This window comes from Asterias amurensis, chromosome 5 (assembly GCF_032118995.1).
Source record: "Asterias amurensis chromosome 5, ASM3211899v1".
Lineage (NCBI taxonomy): Eukaryota > Metazoa > Echinodermata > Asteroidea > Forcipulatida > Asteriidae > Asterias > Asterias amurensis.
In genome coordinates, this window is record NC_092652.1 from 4395285 (window position 1) to 4416869 (window position 21585).

The window sequence follows — 21585 nt, forward strand, 5'->3', positions numbered from 1 at the left end:
ACATTTTTGTTCTAAACAGCTCTATGAATTGGACCCTGGTGCATGTGATTTGTTTCTTTTCGCAGTACTCAAGCAAATACCCAGCAAAATGCTTAACATTTTTTAAAATTGACAGTGAGTTATAATGATCAGCAGGACTGGAATTTCATCTTGAAAGGACAAGGCCTTCTTCATTTTGCAAAGGGGTCTTTCATTGGAAAATATTAAAGTCAATGGGAAACTTTTGAAGGGGCACCAAGGCCAAGACTAGGGGCAACGGAGGACATGGCATGCATGCTATTACAGGCTTGCATGTATTGTTATTGCAGCCCTGCATCAGAAAAATATTCTTACCGTGATTTTTTCAGGGGTGTTCTTCGGGAAGTTGCACAACAAAATTTTGTTCTGTGCATATCTTTTAACACGTGCCCATTACTCTGCAAGATTATGGCACCTAGCTCTATGGGCAAATCAAGCAAGGTTACTGTCACATGCCTTGAGGTCAACTGGGAATGCATTTCCACAAAAGTGATGCAGCACCAAGAATGTTATCGGTTTAAAAAGAAGAAAAAAATCATGTGTCTGTCGAAAAACTTCTCCTCTCCTTGAGCCACGTTATTCATGCACGTTCAGATCTGTGACATTATTAGAAAAGACTGCAATGTGGTAGTGTGTGGTTGGTTATAGCGTGGCTTCAGGGCTGCCATATGTAAATCTTATGGAGTGATGAAGATGATACCATTCGCTGATATCTCCGTTTCGTGAGGGCACAACCATGGCCCAATTTAATAAAGCTGCAATACACCCCTTGCATAACGCAAAACGCTACAGGGACGCTGAGCTCTTGTGCACCTTTTTTACGCACAAAAAACAGCCAATCATTTGCCTCCTTTGACCCCAGTGAGGGTACATTTTGAGCCCAGTAAGGGCACTTTTTGAGCGTGTGTCGTCACATGCAAGGGGTCTATAACAGGAAATTTGGCTTAGCAGGTAATATCTCACCCCACCCTCAAAGCAGCTATTGTGACTGATGATCTTTTTTATAAAATCTCCATTTCATTAGCGCGCCACCAGGGACAAATTTAATAAAGCGTCAATAATGGGAACTTTCGCTTAGCAGGTAATGTCTACCCTCTCCCCCCTCCACAAATTTGTGCTATGCGAAGCTAATAATTTTTTGAGTATACATAGCTCTTTGATTATGAGCCCTGGGAGTGCTGAGTACCGCATAATGTGCTGCGCAAGGAATTTCTGAATTGCCAAAAAAAACCTTACACCTTCATGAATTTTTGTTTTCAATTTTTTTTAAATACTTTGTTGAATATACTTTCAGTCTCTATTGTAACACCATGGGCATTAGCTATTGTAAATATCAATTCATCATTAAGTCATCTGGTCAGACAATGTCTGGGAATTATATAAAACTAGGTCAATTTATTGAATAAAAATGTCCATATGGGCCGGTCAAAGCGAAATTGATATCCCCAACCATGCAAAAGAGCTTTGTTTCTATTTTTATTCTCAAATGCATTTATTAAGAAAATGACTTTAGTCAGTCTATTTGTACCTGGTTATCATTAGCCACAAGCCAAACGGAATCATTTTTTAAATTTTACTTTGGGTCCTGTTTTGTGGATTCTTTTGGTTCCTGATATAGGTCAATTTATTGAATAAAAATGTCCATGGGCGTAGAAGCGTTTGATATCCCCAACCATGCAAAAAAGAGCTTTGTTTCTATTACGCATTTATGATGAAAATGACTTTTAGTCAGTCCATCTGTACCTGATATTCATTGAGCTGAGGCATAATAAAAAAAATATTATGTTGGTGTAACCCTAAAAAAAACCTGGGTATTTTTATTTTTTCAAGGGAAGAAATTTAATGATTAAAATCTATAAAAGACATAAAAATAAAATGAATGTCATCAAGAGTTTAAAAATATACTATTTGTTGTGTGCAGCCTTGTTTTCTTTTGTTATCGTGTATACCACCGGCTTAAACAATTAGAAAACATGTCATTTTCAATGCTGGGAGGGGAGAAAAAAAAAATCCCTCCCTACCTACCTACCCTATTTTTGGGGGTCTGTTACACCAACATAACATCTTTTTATTTATGCCTAAGCCAAATGGTAACTTTATTTATATATTTTTGTTGTTGAAACTTTGGTTCCTTTACTGTGGATTATTTTGGTTCCTAATCTAGGTCAGTTTATTGAATAAAAATGTCCATGGGTGTACAAGTGTTTAACACCCCCCCCCCCCCCCCCCCGTGTCAAAAAGCGCTTTAATTCGTTTTTTACTCTCAACGCATTTATGAAGAAAATGACCTAGCGATTTGATATGCCGAACCTTGCAAAAGAGCTTTGTCTCTATTTTCACTGGTGCATTTGTGAAGAAAATTAATTTTTAGTCAGTCCATTTTTACCTGGGCCCAATTTCATAGAGCTGCTTAAGCAAAAAAAAAAAACCCAAAACAGCTAAGCCCAAAACAATTTTAGTGGTGGAAAAAGATTACCATTCAAAGTAGCATTTTACATGTGAAACTTGTGACTGGTTCCCAGGTAATTGGTGCTTAGCAGGAATTGGTTAAGCAATATTTTCTGCTTAATCAGCTCTATATAATTTGTACCTGGTTTATCATTGAGCCGAGCGGTAACTTCAATGCCAACTCTCTCTGTATCAATTTCATGTCCTCTCGAATCTTCATTCAACCCATTAGTGTTTAGCTCTGTAAATAAATCTCAGTACGAGGGTCAAGTTCATAGATCTGTGAAGAGCATTGATCAGATTTTCAACTGTCTTGTATTGCACAACAGGGTCCAATTTTGTAAAGCCTCTAAGCACAAAAGTTTGCTTTAGCATGAAATTTCTTCCTTGATAAAACAGGATTATTGAACCAAATTGCCACGTGATTTTCAGGATAAGCAAACAACAGCTGAATACCAGTAACAAGCAATATGCAACAAATGGAAATTTGGTTGGTAATCCTGTTTTTATCAAGGAAGACATTTCATGCTAAGCAAATGTTTGTGCTTACAGGCTTTATGAAATTGGGCCCCGGTTATAATCCTAAACCAGGTATGATATTCTTCTTAAGTCTGATTTCTGATTTTGTTTCACCCTTGGAAAAATTGTGATTAATTTTTTTTTAAAGTCTATTTAAAGCCTCCACCACATGAACATGTAGGTCAGCCCCTTTTACTAAACAAAATATTCCTACTTTTTCCAAGGAACAAATACCATGTGATGCTCTTGTGTTTTTCTTTCTATGGACAAGACAAACTGTTGCAATTTTTTCTTCTTCAAACTTTGGTTCGGATACCATGATTTTATTTGGTTCCTATACCATGGATTACTTTTGTTCTGATAGCATGGATTCTTTTGGTTCCTATACCATGAATTTATTTGGTTCCTATACCATGGATTACTTTGGTTCCTATAACATGGATTACTTTGGTTCCTATAGCATGGATTACTCAAATGGTTCGGATACAATGGATTCTTTTGGTTCTGATAGCATGGATTGCTTTGGTTCCTATACCATGGATTACTTTGGTTCCTATACCATGGATTACTTTGGTTCCTATACCATGGATTACTTTGGTTCCTATACCTTGGATTACTTTGGTTCCTGTACCATGGATTACTTTGGTTCCTATACCATGGATTACTTTGGTTCCTATACCATGAATTTATTTGGTTCCTATACCATGGATTACTTTGGTTCCTATACCATGGATTACTTTGGTTCCTGTACCATGGATTACTTTGGTTCCTATACCATGGATTACTTTGGTTCCTATACCATGGATTACTTTGGTTCCTATACCATGGATTACTTTGGTTCTGATACAATGGATTCGTTTGGTTCTTATAGCATGGATTCTTGATTTCTTTACATTGGATTATTTTACAGTTCTGTAAAAACCCTTTGAAACCCTCACTAGAAAGGAACATTCACAATATGACCGTTAATCTGACCTGGCACAAGAATACTTTTGTGGAAGCAAAATACATACAGAAACAAAAACGATACTTCATAGAGGCAACTGCCTCAGAGCCCCCTGGTCATTGCCCTGGTGCCTCTTGCAATGTTCCAGTTTAAATTCACAATTTCCTGCATTGAGAAAATTTTCTACAGAAACACTGTCCTTCCCACGATGCCCCTAAAGCAACAAAGTATCAGGTCTGTAAAACCAGGGTACAAACAATTTCATTTTTATAATGAGTTAGTCTGAAACTTAACAAAAGCCATAGAATACCACATTTATTTTCTTCTTCAGAATTCTAATTAAATGTGCATCCCATATGTATGATCAATACAACACATTATCATATTGTTATGAAGGTCATTCTGCTGTCTCGGCAATTTAATCGCTAACCTACATCTACCTGCTTAAAGGATTCAAATTTTGGGGCATTAAAAAATGATATCTTTTTACATAACAACATTATTTGCAAAGTGAAATGTTTCTCAGAATGCTTTCTGCTATTGGAAGCTATAGACGATGTGACCTCGGACGTCACACGAAAATCATAACATGATTCGCGCGCATACCGCCTGGCAAAACCTTTGTGTTTTGGCAGCCAGCTAAAAAGTGTACGCAATCTTACTATGACTGCGCAACTCAGTGCCCTGCGAAACATGGCGTATATAGTGTTTTGTCAACAGAGGGCGGTTTGAATGTAAACATAGGTCACATCGTCTATACTGTAGGCTTCTTTCGATTTTTATTGCCATTCATTTTTAGAGTGATTACCAAACGAACACTTTCCCTTTAAAGGAACACGTTGCCTTGGATCGGTCGAGTTGGTCTTTGAAAAGCGTTTGTAACCGTTTGTTATAAAATGCATATGGGTAGAAAGATGTTGTAAAAGTAGAATACAATGATCCACACAAACATGCCTCGAAATTGCGTGGTTTTCCTTTCACCTCGTCGACTAATACGTCGGCCATTTATGGGGGTCAAAATTTTGACTCCCATAAATGGCCGACCATGTTAGTGCGCACAGTAGAAGGAAAACCACGCAATTTGGAGGCAAACTTGTGTGGATCATTGTATTCTACTTTTAAAACATCTTTCCAACCATATGCATTTTATAAAAAACGGTTACAAACGCTTTTGTTTTGACCAACTCGTCCGATCCAAGGCAACGTGTTCCTTTAATCCAGTTGCTATATTAAATATTATCAGTCAACTTCATTTTGGTAAGTTTATTCTTCTCCCGATGGCCTTGCACATGACAATCTGACGGTACACAACAACCTTGCATTAACGCAGCCGAGTGTAAACTTTGAAAAAAATATGTGTGATGGGATTATGGATTGGGCGTAGCATTGTCGCTTTGATAAAAACGCTAATGGAAAGGCTAGAATGTAAAGAAAATAAATTTCAGGGACAGAATAGAAGATTACAGACTTAACTAAAATGGTTTTGAGTTTTTGAGTTTAAATATAAACAGCCACAAATAATGTCTTTTGTTAATTCCGTCAAAGTGTAAATCTATGCAATTTTTCTGTTGCAGGATTTCTTTTACAAACTCTATCTTGCAAGTAGATGTTACGTAAACCTAATATTATGTTTTTAAGCATCCCGTGAATTTAAGAATTGTCCCGTTGATTTGATGAAATCAACAAAAGTGTGTCAACAAATTTGAGTCTCAAAAGATCGTCTGCAGGTGGCTTTTTGAAATTGTTTTGTTGTCCTTTTGAATGCTGCCCTCAATACAACCAGAGATGTAGTTGGTACCTGCTGTAACTGGACACCATGTGGATGGATTTGACTTTCTTGTTGAAAATACTGTGACAGTTTTGTGCTCTTTCTTAGTCTTGGAACAAGTTGTTTCTTGTTTAGTTGGTTTACCTCCATGGTAATACCCACACTCAACGTTGCAACCATTCCACTGATAGAGGGCATTTCTGTAAGCCGCAATACTGCTAGTAAGAACAAGTGTGGTGTGGTGGGGTGATATCTTGAGGTTTTTAACAGAGCCCGCTATTGACCGATAGTAATGTGCTCGGCGAAGAGAAGTTGACTGGGGATCGCCATAGTGATAGTAAATAAGAACGTCTTGTACTAAGACTAGCTGGTTCCTCACATAGCTTGCGAGATGCGTGAGGGGGATACATGTTCATTGTTTAAGAAAAACATTAAGCTCATGACTTTTTTTTATAGGCGTTTCATGCTTAATTTATCTCCCAAAGCCCTGTATTGAACCATGTACTGATTTGATAAAGTAGTTAATTGGTCGTTTTGAACAAGTGCTCTTCAATTAAGATATGCATCCATGGCTTTTATGTAGTGTGTCGTGGGCAAGCCGTCCAGAGCATTGAATTTAAGATCTAATGGCAGATCCATCAGAGTTTTTAAATCCCAGTCATTATATGCTTATATCCTTGGGGCAAGACACTTAAGTATAACAGCTTTTCATCACCCAGGAGTATTATCGGGTACCTGGGAGGGTAAGGATTGTTAGGGATTGTTTGGATGGCATGGTTGGCTTGTGCGTAAAGCGCTCGCCTCTCACCAAGGTGACCCCGGTATGTGAGTTGAGTTTTGTGTGTCAACTGGTTCTTTGCTGTGCCACGAGGGGTTTTCCAGACCATTCAGTTTTCCTCCCTCGGGAAAAATCAAACACTTTCGATCTTGGCTGTGCTCCGTGGTCATAATGGGTTGATGTGGCTGGCAACCAGAGGCACGTACCCTTGCATGCCTGCTTCTCAAATCTGTTGTAGCCGCGTCCTTCGCAAATCAGCTCTTAGCTGCGAATAAGGATGATTAGCCCTTAGCAACCTTTGCCCCAGTTTTGTTGGCTGCATACTCCAAAGGAGCTGAGAGGGTTTCAGTAATGCGTTTTGATGCAATGTTTATTCAAATTAGTATATTTTTCATCCCGATGCAAATTTTTATCTGTTAAATCATTGCGGTACGTGCTGCTAAAATATAGGATTTGAACTGCCTCTAGCTTACGGGCAATCTCAGTGGTCTAGTTGATAAGACATTTGCTCTAGAATTGCAGAGGTTGTGGGGTCGAATCCCACCCAAAGATATTTCCTTTGATTTTTGTTCACAAAGCTTGGGGAAAGTACTGAATATATAGTGCTAACACACATCGGTTTATATGGGTAAAACCAAAATTAATATTCTTAATCCTCGATGCAAGTTTCCATCTATTGAAATGTTTTATCATCCTCTTCGCCTGTCCCGTTACAAATGCTGATGAGTGTTTCATCTGTCAAAATCGTCAATTATCTCCTCCCAAAGCCTATTATTGGGCCTACCAAAAGGAGGAAAATGTCCTTGCATACATGCAATACACAATCACACAGAAACTGATATAATTATACAATGAATACAAACTGGATCAGTTTAACACCAGCTTAGCAGAGAGTAATTAATGTAATTATTGTTTGCGTGCTGATATTGAGAAGACGGACAGCATAGGGTATTGAAGGAGTTGAAGTATCTGTTTTGCATCAAAGTGACTGCCAGTGCCTACCACTCCTTAGTCTCATGAAAGATTTGTGTAATAGATAGTAGATTTAACTGCCTCTAATTGGCTATTTTGAATCATTGCAGTTCAATTAAAATATCCATTGTCTTTATGGACTATCACAAAGTAAGACCCCATCTTTGTAAGTTCAGATGTAATTCGGTCCTTTGGCTGTGAGTTTTGAATGTTTTTTTATAAGCCGGAATACAATAATCTAAACCAAGTGACTCACTACGGCTATGGCCTTTGGAGAATTTTTTAGTTATAAAATTCAAACTTAGCCACTACTGAAACCCTCTATGCAGACACTGGCCGACTGTACTTTTAGCTATTTTTTTGAAGTACCCCCTCTAGTGGCAGCTCATACAAATTGTGTTATACAAATTATGGAGGTTCAAAACACATCTAACTCCTTGAGAACAGGCTAGGCTGATTCCCACCTACTCAATTTTAGAAAGGTTTACATGGTTTTATAGTTTTTAGGCCTGATACTTTTTTTTCAAAGGGCAAGGCCACCAAGATGTTTTCTCTTTGGTTAAAGAAGGGGATCCTCATGTGGAAATTGTGAATTTCTATTCAAGTCTGGAATTCGAGTCTGGAATTTGATAGCAAGAATTAAGGATTTTCTTTGACTACCAAACATTTAAATTGACTTGGAGCGCCTTGCTTTTTTATGATGGATCATCTCAAAACAAAACAGAGACTCAATCTGGGATTTCAATTTTTTAAATCTGAAAGGATTTCTAGGTGAAAAGTGGTGTGCATTGTGTATGTGCTGCAATTTGAAGGGAGGGGGCGTGCCCCAAACTATTGGCATGGCAATTTCTGTATACTGGGTGTCTAAAAAAAACCTATAGATACACCTATGTATGGATAGCTTATGAATTAAACTGTTATCCCAGGTCAAAATTCAAGTTGAACCTAGTTAACTGGTGTCAACTGGTTCAACTGGATATTGACCAAACTGGTCCATTTTCCATATTAACCAACTGGTTTGGACTAGGTTTAACTGTGTTCAACTAGGTTGAAATTATAAACCAGTTGGTTTCTGTCCATTTTCCATATTAAACCAACTGGTTTTAACTGTGTTTAACTAGTTTATCAACTGGTTTCAACTAGTTCCAGTTAAACCCAGTTTAACTAGGTTCAACTGGAATTTCGACCTGGGATATGATACAAAAAGTCCGAACTTTAATCGATGCTTTGGTGAGCACTGCTCTTTTTTGTAAAAGGTATGAAAATTAGAATGCGCAGTAACTAGCCTTCCAATTTGTGAGAGTTAAGTCCTTTGGAGCTTGCAAAATTCAATCCAAGGTGTCAGCTACTTATTCTTCAGTGAGCAGTTCCCACCCAAATGATTTCGGACTTCTTGGTATCAGATGAAAGTTGAATCCATAAGCTATCTATACATGTAAACATTTTCCCCCAGAATCATATATTTTTTATTCGGCAGCCATTTCAAAAGTGTATGTTTTTTCTTTGAGACACGGTGTAGTCCAAGCCTTAACCTGTAACTATAATCATAAGCAAGACTTTGCACCAGACAATTATTTAAATCTAGCTTCCAAAGGGCTTATATTGCCTCCCCAATCATTGCATTTGGTGCTACTGAAATTATTCCAGTAGGCAATTAAAATTTATATCAAAGAAAGAAAAAACACCCTTGCCTTTTCAAAATGGAAGTACTCAGAGTTCATAAAATATCAAGGTACCAGCTTCTCTGTTTTTGACCTTAAATCTTGACTATAAAGTATGTTGTTCTTGCTGTGTACAAACACAATTACACTCATTGTCAATTCAGTATGATGGATTATGCAGGATCTGAGTGGGTAGGAAACCTCATTGAGTGGTGTACATCTTGAGACAAGCATTGAACAATAATCCGGGTTTGAAAGAGAATCACAACAGTATGTGGTAGTAGTTGGCAGACGTCTGTCGAGTTTAGATGCATTCATGAACGACATCTTCCTCTCCTCATCTTGTTGTCAGTTTGTTAGAACTCATGTTAATAGATGATAGGTTTTGCATCAGGGATAAAGAATATAATTTGTTTTTTACCTGATGTGTATAAAGCACTGTATAATTTCCCGAGTGCTGAGAACAAAATTCACAGGCAAATCACTCGGGTGGGATTTGAACCTCAAACCTTTGATTTGAATCTCATTGGTGTAAGGATAAAGATCAAATTATGTAAGAACTCATGTAGACCAACAACCTTCCTATCTTAACTTGATCAAGAAAGTCTTGGTAACCCATCAAAATCTTAAAGATTGATCGGTTGCTATGTTTTTTTTTACTGATAATTGTCATGTATGATGAATAAATAATGTGAAATATTCTTAGAAAGCGAGTTATGTGTGGGCAAAAGTCATATCAAGGAAAAAATGAAATTTTTGTTAATTTACGCGATTTGTAGTTATAACCACTTCATGTCAGATGATTTGTTTCCATTGCATTAATTTTAGTCAAATTTTTGTTTTAAATTACTCCAAACGGAAGAGCAGCATAGCGGCTGCACAATTATAAATAGCCATTATATTATGGGAAACTTAGGCCATGTCCGAAACGGCGACTTCGGCTCAAGCTACGGCTAGATCGCGGGCGTCTGCCTATTCTTCAACACTGGTAGACGCTCTGATCTAGACGTAGCTGTAGCCGAAGTCGTCGTTTCGGACACGGCCTAACATTGGCTAGGAAGGAGGATGATTCAAGAGAGGGCGCTATCATAAGAAGTTTGTACACAGTTTGCTGCAAGGGACATAATCCCCTGCAACATGGGCCTACTTAATTCCTTAGGGCTCTTTCTAAAGGCAGTGGACACTATTGGTAATTACTCAAAGTATTTATCATCATAAAATCTTTCTTGGTTACAAGTAATGGGGAGAGATAGATGGTATAAAACATTGTGAGAAACAGCTCCCGCTGAAGTGACATAGTTTTCGAGAAAGAAGTAATTTTCCACGAATTTGATTTCGAGACCTCAAGTTTAGAATTTGAGGTCTTGAAATCAAGCATCAGAAAGCACACAACTTCGTGTGACAAGGGTGTTTTTTTCTTTCAGTATTTACTCGCAAATTCGACGACCGATTGAGCTCAAATTTTCACAGGTTTGTTATTTATGCATATGTTGAGTGACACCAACTGTGAAGACTAGTCTTTGACAATTACCAATAGTGTCCACTGTCTTTAAGAGTTCAATTTTCTGCTATAAGCTTAAATGAGCAGCAGGAAATCAGTCACAGATGGTACATTTGCCATTGTATTTTGGCTGGTAACCTTATTCTTGGTACACAATCATTTTGGCCATAGTTACTTTTTTGTCTATTAAATTTGGCAGTGGTCTGCAGATAAACAGTAATAGCCCCCTCTTGTGTTAGGATGAATCCAGCTTCTACACTTTTTTCTTTCTTTTCTTATGGGGCGTAGGCGCGCTAGGCCTACACTGACAGCCAATTACCACTAGAGGTCAGCCTTGGGAATTGTGATGGTGCACTCAGGGACAGCAGGGGGACGAGTGTGATCTCGAGATGGGATCAGATTCTTATAGGAATGCTCTCCGAGGGTTTACTGTTTGTGTTATGGCCGGGGTATAACCTTACCATCTTTGCTAAATCAACATGGGAAAGATAATCCCTCACTTTGTCAACTACTGCTCATAGTTTGCCTCGGGTTGTTCAATTTACATGCAGGACGAGTTCAAGAAGAAAAAAAAAAGAAACTGGAGCAAGCAACTTTTTTTTCTGTGTTATATAAACTTACACTGAGGTGATGTTTGCACTTTTGTGGTATGTTTATTTTGACCTCGCTGTCCTGTGTTGCAGTTTTGTGTTTATCACGCTCTTGATTTTTTTCATGATTTTAGGATTTTCTCAAACTTTCCCTGAGGTGTTACTTTACCATGTTTACTTTGAGAGAAGTAGAGCGGTCACCAGGAGAAAGACGCAGGCAACATTGTTACCAAACCTGCGGTCTTGAATTTCTTGTGATGTTCACCACAGAGTCTGTAAAGGACCTTGATTTGTAAAAACTAGAAAGTTCAACAGACAGTTGACGGAGAAATTGGTCTTCCAATGCAAAATTATTAGAAGTGGGGTTGACTTAATTTATGAAGTGTTAAGGTGGACACCACTTAGTAGGAGGGGAATATATTAGAATTGGTTTAAATTGCAGGGATCAATGTGCAAGCGAGTTTCCTTATTTTCTATTTTTTTTCTTCTTTTTTCCTCAGTGACATTTACAAACTTTATAACTCTTGACCAAATTAATTGTGATTTCAAATTGTTTTCCCTTTTTTGTGTGTAGGTACAGAGGCACATGTCCTGTACCCGAACCCTCTACCCGTTCATACCTACACCCTGGTCCCTCACTTGTTGCCCCCCCCCCCACTCTCCCATAAATCAGCACCAACACCATAACTTTGACTCCATGTCACATTAATGTTATGGTAAATTTTTTCCTTCCACCATATCCCCCCTCACCAGTATTGTATATGTGCCCCCACATGGTAAGTTAAACATGGGCTGAAGGAAGTTGAATCAAAAGAGGGCGCTATCAGACACAATTCGCCGTATAATAAAACCTCCTGTCACACCAGCATTGTTATCTTGCCCGAGACACCTTTTTCAAATTCATCATTTTATAAGTACCTAAATTCTTGTCACTTATCTTCATATGATTCAAACACGATTCATGCTTTCTTGTAAAAGACGTCAAATTATTGATTTGACCTAATTTTCTGAAGTTTGATCCAATTCTGAAGTACCTAACTCTTAAATACAGAATTTGTTTCATCCCAAATTAGAAGACTGCATTTTTGAAGAATCTAGCTGTCATGTGTTCTTACAGGCTTGCAATAGATGCAACAGAAATAAAATGCTACAGAAATAATTGTACTCGCAAACATGATGTGATAAAGTAAACAAAAGTGCGATGACCTTTTCTTGACGTCTTAAGTTCCTGTCTCCCCCATCCACTGCGAAATGAGGACAGATGATGAAAATGGCTTTATCACAGTCACGAACAGCGGAGTCGCGATAGTGCCCAGGCCTCATTTCCAAAGAGGAGAAAATCATGTCAGCCCGAGGTGTGTCTGTCCTAAACAAAAAATATCCCCCTCTCCCATGCAGACCGTAAGAAGCCACCATTCATTCAACCTTTGAGTGTGCTAAGATAAAATAGAAAGATCCCAACCATATTGAGAAATGAAAGCAATCGGTTCAGGAATTAATTGTGGCGGGCTGTTCCATTTTTCTGCAGCGTGCGACATGCATTGCCCCTCCGTTATTGTTTTCACACAACCCACAGTTTATGACAGATGGATCAGTCCACTATGATTTCCAATGGAGAGGGGGTATCAAAAGATGCAGGTAATTATGAGCAAGTTCAAGTGAGCTCGACTACACGATGCGGTAGGTACACACAACAGATAGATGAAATGCACCAATGTGGAGGAGGAATATAACCAGCTAAAAGTTCCTGTCCGCACTCGGTGGTTTGAGTCAGCGACCACAGGGCTCCGATGATGCAGTAAAGAGGGTTTGAGAGGAGATAGACGCGTTAGGGATATTCAGGGGCCAATGATCTACACTTGTTGAGAGGCTTAGTTTCAGTGGCTCTCATCTGGCTTGCGAGGTGGATACACGTTGATTGGAACTCGCTAAGGAGAGGAAAATTTATAACAGATAAGAAAATCGTCGAGATTTTTTTTCCAGAGACAAAGCACTGGAGGAGAAATCACCAAATTGTTGAAGAGTCCAGTTACAATATTCTAAATTAAGCCAGAGATCATCAAACTGATAAGGATTGGAGTCCAGTTTTATTCTCAAATAAGCCAAAAAGGAATATATTTATTGACCACTGGCAGACCCTTGTGTACATTTGGCAGACACAAATATTCTGATGTAGTGTAGAATCCTGCCAAAAAGAGAGATTGGAGGAACTGATAAAGCGGAGTTGTCCGCAGAGAGTCAAGAAATATTTACTCGGATCTATAAAAAACTGGTGAGGATCGCCGACTAAAAACAATAGGAAAAATTGGAGAGACGACGACGCCAGAGGTGATATCTCTAGAGGCCATTACACTCTCCTCGCCACCCTCCATGGATAATCAAGACGGCAACACCGGACCGACGTTGACGGTGTCTAAGATGACCGATAAGAAAACACGTTTCTCGTTTCGACGGAGGTCCGTCAGGGACAACTCAGAGTCGGGTGATGGAGGAGGGCCCAAGCCCCAGAGTATTTCAACTTTTATCAGGTAAAATGCAAATAAATTACGAGTCGTGTTCTGGAGAAAATTGAGTATGACATGCCCCTCGTGACCTGTGTAGACCTTTATGAGCAATGTTGGTAATTGATTGATTGATTGATTCATTCATTCATTGACTGAATGATTGGCATATTTGTTTATTTAGTTGTTTTATTTCTTTCGTTCGAATGGAGCTTATAATTATAGACACTGTTTATTCAACTCCAGTTATTACAATTAAACCATTGATTGTATTCTCATGTCAAACTAACCATAGGTCGTTGACCCGTTGTATTTTTGCAACTGCAAAAATGATTGGCCTTAATTTTAAGAAACTGTAACCTCGAAAAGCAAAAATCCAATATTAGCTCTCTCTCTCTTTCTTGTCCAATATCCCTCAAGTAAATTAACGCTAATAGACACGAAGAAACAAGACCCACCACTGCTAATATTGATAGGCATTTTGGGTCTCCACTTTCAAGTGTGTAGGCCTAATCATCAAATGCGTCTTATTGACAGGTTTTTTTCTCCTCTACTGTGTTCTTTTTCATCTTGGGCTCATGACAAAAATCCATAGCTTGCCCTAAAGCACTGAAGGTATAGATTGATCATGTGTGCCATTGGCCTTTATAACGCTGGTAAAGGTGGAGCAGCGGTCGATGAGACATTATTTTAGGGCATTGGGTCGGATCGAACTCAAATTCTGTTCAGTATGTTGAAACACACTGGTTTATTAATTCTTCGAGAATGACAACTTGTTCAATGCTCACTCACTGAACTCAGCATTTGGTCTGTCTAACACAACTTATTATGCACAACACACTGGAAAGGGCTCCAAAACAAAGCATCCTGCCGGCGCACCTGGATAATTAGCTCTAATCATTATACATTTTGTTATACAATGTTATACATTAACAAAATGCGCGCGATAATTCATCCAATCACTGTACAGTTCACACACAGTTCAGGCCAACTGCCTTGGGAGCGTTGTCCTTACATGATCCGGTGGGGCCACACCAGCCGCACCGGTGGGGCTTTCGTCCTGTACACAGAGCATACAGTTTGAATTCACAGTTTGAGAACAGTACCTTTTTATTGCAGTACCTTTTACATAACAGTACCTTTTACATCACAGCCCAAGTTTTTGCCTACCAAGGTTAGAGATCTATGGTAAGCCATCAAATGCAAAAACAAAACAAATAGCTACTGTTTGTGTAACATTGTTACACAAATATTCAAATATATTCTTTAAAATTACCACTCTTTACATTTCATGTTGTCCCTCACATGGCTATTTAAAAAGAGTGGTGGTTATTTCATTCTTTTAGAGGGGTTTCACTCCAGGACAGAGTGAAACATCACTCAAAAAGATGCAAACTTCAATCTAAAAGAGTGGAAGACCACTCGAAAAAGAGTTGTCCCTTACATGGCTCTTCAAAGAGTGCTTTTCACTCTTTTGCATTTAGAGAATAGTGTTGAATTTTTTGACAACAAAGCAACCAATCTTGGGAGGTGTTTTATTTAATTAAAAGTTTGCAGAAAATGTTGAATTTTGTTAAAACACCTGTTTACAGGATTGAGTGTTTTACTAACATTTTGCCGTCCATGGAAACCAGCTTGGTTTGTTTATCAACAATGGAAAGGTCTATACATGACACAAAGACCTGTAAAGTGGCCCACCATCGAAAGTGCCCTTACCAGGGAAGCACTAACAGAGATAAAGAAAGTGTGAGGTCCTGTGAGTTGTGTAATGAAACTAGAGAAATCTGGGGCAAGTAGTGTGACGTAGCTGAACCTAGCACATTTTGCCCTGACGTAGACGTAAAATCTGGGCCATTTTGTAGGACACTGCATAAAAAAAAAAAAGAAAACTCTGGGAGGCTTACCACATAACAGGAGGTTGATGCCTTGTTTTTTCTGGTCGGTTCCAACAACAAGTGGTCCAGAGTGCTGGGCTGTACACATGGTGATATATATATAGCACCTTGCACTAGATTCTTGCTTTGATGTTAAAGGAACACGTTGCCTTGGATTGGTCGAGTTGGTCTTTGAAAAGCGTTTGTAACCGTTTGTTATAAGATACATATGGTTAGAAAGATGATTTAAAAGTAGAATACAATGATCCACACAAATTTGCCTCAAAATTGCGTGGTTTTCCTTTTACTTTGCAAACTAACACGGTCGGCCATTTATGGGAGTCAAAAATCGTGTTAGTCGACGAGGTAAAAGGAAAATCACGCAATTCGAGTGATACTTGTGTGGATTATTATATTCTACTTTTAAAGTATCTTTCTAATCATATGCATTTTATAACAAACAGTTACAAACGCTTTTCAAAGACCAACCCGACCGATCCAAGGCAACAGGTTCCTTTAAACAGCCGTGTTATTTCTCAGCATTTTTCCTGATTTGAGGATTTTTCTCTAAATCCCCTTGAGTAAGACTAATAATAATTCATAACTGGAGTACACAATCTGAGAAATGTTTCACACAGAAATGTTTCTCATATTGGAATATTTGTTAATCCCTCTCTGTAAAACCTCATTCCTTTAAAGGGAATCAATTCTCAAAATGTTACACATTATCAACCAGTGCTGCTTACAAAGTATGGTTGTTATGGCAATTGGTAATTACCAAAGGTATACCCTTCCTTTAAAGGAACACGTTGCCTTGGATCGGACGAGTTGGTCTATAAAAAGCGTTTGAAACCGTTTGTTATGAAATGTATATGGTTAGAAAGATGTTTACAAAGTAGAATATAATGTTCCACACAAGTATCACTCAAAACTGCACAGTTTTCTTTTTACGTCGCGAACTATCACGGTCGGCCATTTATGGGAGTCAAAATTTTGACTCCCATAAATGGCCGACCGTGTTATTGGACGAGGTAAAAAGAAAACCACGCAATTTCGATGCATATTTGTGTAGATCATTTCATTCTACTTTTACATCATCTTTCCAACCAAATGCATTTTATAATAAACGGTCACAAAACGCTTTTCGAAGACCAACTCGACTGATCCAAGGCAACGTGTTCCTTTAAAGGCTGTGGACACTATTGGTAATTACTTAAAAAAATTATTAGCATAAAACCTTACTTGGTAACGAGTAATGGGGAGCTGTTGATAGTGTAGAACATTGTGAGAAACGACTCCCTCTGAAGTAACGTAGTTTTCGAGAAATAAGTATTTTTCCATGAGTTTGATTTCGAGACCTCAGATTTAGAATTTTAGGTCTTGAAATCAAGCATCTGAAAGCACACAACTTTGTGTGACAAGGGTGTTTTTTCTTTCATTGTTATTTCGCAACTTCAACGATGGATTGAGCTTAAATTTTCACAGGTTTGTTATATAATGTATGTTGAGATACACCAACTCCGAAGACTAGTCTTTGACAATTACCAATAGTGTCCAGTGTCTTTAAATCCCTCTCTCTTAAAGGGAATCGTTTCTCAAAATTCAAGATTCTTACAAAGTATGGTTGTTATGGCAATTAATTGTTTGAGTGATTACCAAAGGTGTACCCTCCCTTTAAAGCCATTGGACCCTTTCGGTAAACAGTATTGTCCAAGGCACACACTTTGTTTACCACCAATTCTTTATCAAATAACAAACCTGTGAAAGTTTAGGCTCAATCGGTCATCGGAGTCGGGAGAAAACAACGGAAAAACCCACCCTTGTTGTCGCGCGTTTCGCCGTGTCATGACATGTGTTTAAAATAAATCCGTAATTCTCGTTAACGAGAATTTATATTGTTTTGCTGTTTTCTCAAAAAGTAAAGCATTTCATGGAATAATATTTCAAGAGAAGTCTTTCACCATTGCCTTCTGTAAACCCTGTAAGTTATTTGTAAATCTGTGAACTTTTATTTTTTTTTCTGAACCGAAAGGGTGCAATGGCTTTAAAGACACTTGACACCTTTGGTAATTGTCAAAGACCAGTTTTCTCACTTGGTCATCGTAGTTGTGAGATAATAATGGAAGAAAAAATGCCCTGTCTCATGAAGTTGTATGCTTTCAGATGCTTGATTTCGGGACCTCAAAAATTAATTCTGAGGTCTCGAAACCAAATTCGTGGAAAATTGCTTCTTTCTCAAAAACTATGTTACTTCAGAGGGAGGCGTTTCTCACAATGTTTTATACTATCAAAAGCTCTCCATTGCTGGTTACTAAGTAATTTTTTTATGCTAACAGTTATTTTGAGTACCAATAGTGTCCAGTGCCTTTAAACTTAGAATTAGGGCATGGTGTAGGTTTACAACTCCTTCTCATCCTTCTAGAACAATCCTACTTTTCTCACCAACAGGAAATATTGTTGGTGTTTAATTTTGTATCCTCTTACCTAAATGTGCTAGAATATAAGTTGTGAGATAGTTGTGAAATTTTAAGCGCCTCAAGACTTCCTCACACATGCAGGTGCCTTGACCTAAGCCAGGGCACCCACATCAATTGCCAGTGTGCCCTGTGCATTTGCTGTGGTGCCCATTGCAAAGTTCGAATACAAATGTAAATTTTCCTCATAGAAGTCCCCCGTACAAGAGGAAACTTGCTGTGCCCCTTCAAGAGCGAAATTTGCTGGCATTAGATGTCTATCAACAACAGCCACACACTTCAAATACATCCTAGTTGGTTCTTACAAAGTGTTCATTACTCAGATATCTACGTCCAGGAAGTTCATTAAGAGAGTGGTGTGATTGAACAGATGGTGTTGCCAAATAGTCTTGGAGACGTCTTGCGAAGGTCGATCGCTGGGCTCCGGCAAGATGCCATTTGACTCTCGCAGTCCTGGGATCAATTTCATAAAATTGCAAATGCAGTATTAAAAAGCAAAGTATACCTTTGGTTTTTGGAACGGTTCGATTGTTTTGATCCTGTACAAATGTTGATTTGTAATGTTGATTGTGCAATAAAATTAGCATGTGAAAAATTTCATTTGAAAAGGTTCTCGCGAGATATCGCTAAAAATCTTAAGCGATTATGTCCACGCAGGAAGAATAATCCCCGTAAGGAATACACACAATCTGAATAACGTTAATGCAGTCATATTTGAAACTTTTATCTTTTTACATATAAGCAGATTACTTCAAAGTGTAATGCTTTATCATCCCTGTCAAAAGCGGATGTAGGCTTCTAAACCAAATGTTTGTTTGCCATTGATTTTAAGAGTGATCAGTGGACACAATTGGTAATTACTCAAAAAATTATTGGCATAAAACCTTTTTTGGTGACGAGTAATGGGAAGAGGTTGATGGTATAACACATTGTGAGAAACGGCACCCTCTGAAGTGCCATAGTTTTCGAGAAAGAAGCAATTTTCCACGAATTTGACTTCGAGACCTCAGATTTAGAACTTGAGGTCTCGAAATCAACCATCTAAACGCACACAACTTCGTGTAACAAGGGTGCTTTTTCTTTCATTGTTATCTCGCAAGTTCGATGACCGATTGAGCTCAATTTTTCACAGGTTTGTTATTTTATGAATATGTTGAGATACACCAACTGTGCAGGCTACTCTTTGACAATTACCAATAGTGTCCATTTTCTTTAAGTAAGCATACTCTAAGATTTTGCACCCACTCGTACTTTCCCTAGCCTCCCTTTTACAATAACCATTTTCCCCAGTTCCCCCGCCCCATCAAAGCTACGCACAAGACTCTTACCTTTTTAAGTACTTTTTAAAACTTGTTTACCTACCCTTACTTTTTTAAAGTACAATTAAAACTGCACATAATGCCTTTTAATAGATTTCACTCACTCATACTTAAACAAAATAGATCACATCACAGTGCAATATAAAGTTGGACCCCCCTCTACACTATCCCTTATACCAAGTTCACCCCACCCCCACCTTATCAAAGCTACTTCAAGGCGTAAGGATAACATCATACCTACCCAAATGACTCTAACTTTTTTTAAGTACTTTTTTACTTTTGCCTACCCTTACTTTTTGAAAGTACATATAAAACTCAGTTCCGAATGCCCTTTAGATTCCACCCACTCGTACTTAAAAGAAGATAGATCACATTTTAATACGGCACTTAATTTTTCCGACCCCCCCCCCTTTATTTTACATTATCCCTTTTACCCAGTTCACCCCCGCGTCACCAAAGCTACTTCAAGGCGTAAGGATAACATCTACCTACCCCCTACCCCTAAAGAAAACACCTGCGTTGGTTTTCTGAAATTAAAGTCAACATTAATATCCCGAAGCAGGTGGATGATACCCACTGCCGCGTTAAAAATCAACCCACTCCGTAAAACTAGAAAGCCCAAGCCTTGTCCCAAGGCTCTAAGGCTCCATACGCAAGCACCCCGCTTTGATTTCACAACAGCATGAAACACACGTTGGACCATGAACTGCACGGTACGTGGGGTCAAAGCATGGTTTGTCAACCTCGTACAACAAAGCCGTAAATGGAGTTTGCTCGGCCCCATCCAGCGGCCAAGGTCTATCCAGGACTACTGGGATGGGCTAATCAGCTTGGTCAGATTCTTGACCAAGAAGTACATCATATTCTTTATCCCCGATGCAAATTTAACATCTGTTATATCGTTGCGGTACCCGCTGCCAAAACATAGGATTCGAACTGCCTCTAGCTGCCGGGCAACCTTGGTAGTCTAGTTGGTAAGACACTGCTCTAGAATTGCAAGGGTTCTGGGTTCGAATCCCACCTGAGTAACATGCCTGTGATATTTTTTCACAGGACTCGGGAAAGTACTGAGTATACAGTGCTAACACACATCGGTGTACGGGTAAAAACCAAAATTAATATATGTCATGCGTGCAATGTGTGTGTTGGTGAGTGTGATGCATGATGGGACTGAGCATTAACCAATTAGCGTGCTTGATACGTTGCCCATCCCAGCGCCTTTGGTTAAGGCAAGGCGATGGAGACGAGCGAGAAAAAACCGAGCCGCAATAGTTTTGAGGTTGTTCAAAGTTGAAAAACCATGCTCCGACCCCATGGTAAACAGTATAAATTAGTACTATGTAGTTCGTTGTCCAACATGTGATTCATGCTACAGGGTGAAATCAAAGCGGGGTGCTTGCGTAGCGAGCCTTGGGACAAGACTAGTAAGCCCACGATTATCATCACCAGGCTACGGCAGACGCGGTATCTGCTCTTAAGACCAGCTGTTAAAACCATTACGCGTATCCATCTTCAATTTCTGTGTGTACTTAAGTGATAATAACCATTGCCCAGCTGCCTAATGTCATTCCGTAAAAAGACTGATCGTTGATAAGATGTTTTACTCAATTAGTTTCTTGATTTTATCCTTTTTCGTTCATCTTATTTTCTTCAATTTTTTTATTCCGCCACCGAACCTTAAAGGCAGGTATACTTTTGGTAATTGTCAAAGAACAGTATTCCACTCACACTTGGAAACCCAGAAGAATGCTTTCTGTAAATTAAAAAAGGAAACAGTTAGGGATATCGGTTACTGGTTTCAGTACAAATCTCTGCTTGGTCGATTTAAAGGCACTGGACACGTTTGGTAATTATTCAAAATAATTAATGCTTAAAACATTGTGAGAAACAACTTTCTCTGAAGTAACATAGTTTTCTTGCATCTCCGATGACCAATTAAGTCCAAAGTTTCACAAAACTTTTATTTTATGCATATGTTGGGATACACTAAGTGAGAATACTTGTCTTTCACCAAATAATTTATTTGAAGAAAAAAATACTCAGGTTTTCTTGGGGATAATTTTGCACTTCTGTTCTGTAGGTCCTTTAGAGCTGAAAATTTCACATGTGACCTTCATGTATAAATTTGCCTATGCACGACATTGGCAAAAAGCAATTTAAGCGCTACCTTTAAAGAAAAAGTACTGATTGATAAAAAAAAAAGATTAAAACAAGAG

The 21585-nt window shown here is 38.6% G+C and overlaps 1 protein-coding gene across 2 annotated transcripts in view; it reads left to right on the plus strand.

The window, feature by feature from the left end:
• Positions 1-21585, plus strand: part of LOC139937110 (NAD(P)H-hydrate epimerase-like) — a 115736-nt gene that overhangs the window by 28717 nt on the left and 65434 nt on the right. Inside the window, exon 1 of one of the 2 annotated variants that reach the window (XM_071932112.1) lies at positions 13457-13729. The exons of the other annotated variant lie outside the window; for it this stretch is intronic. Within the exon in view, the coding sequence (XP_071788213.1) occupies positions 13572-13729 (158 nt within the window). The 5' untranslated portion in view covers positions 13457-13571. Of the gene's footprint in view, positions 1-13456; positions 13730-21585 lie in introns of those variants that run through there. 2 annotated transcript variants of the gene reach the window in all.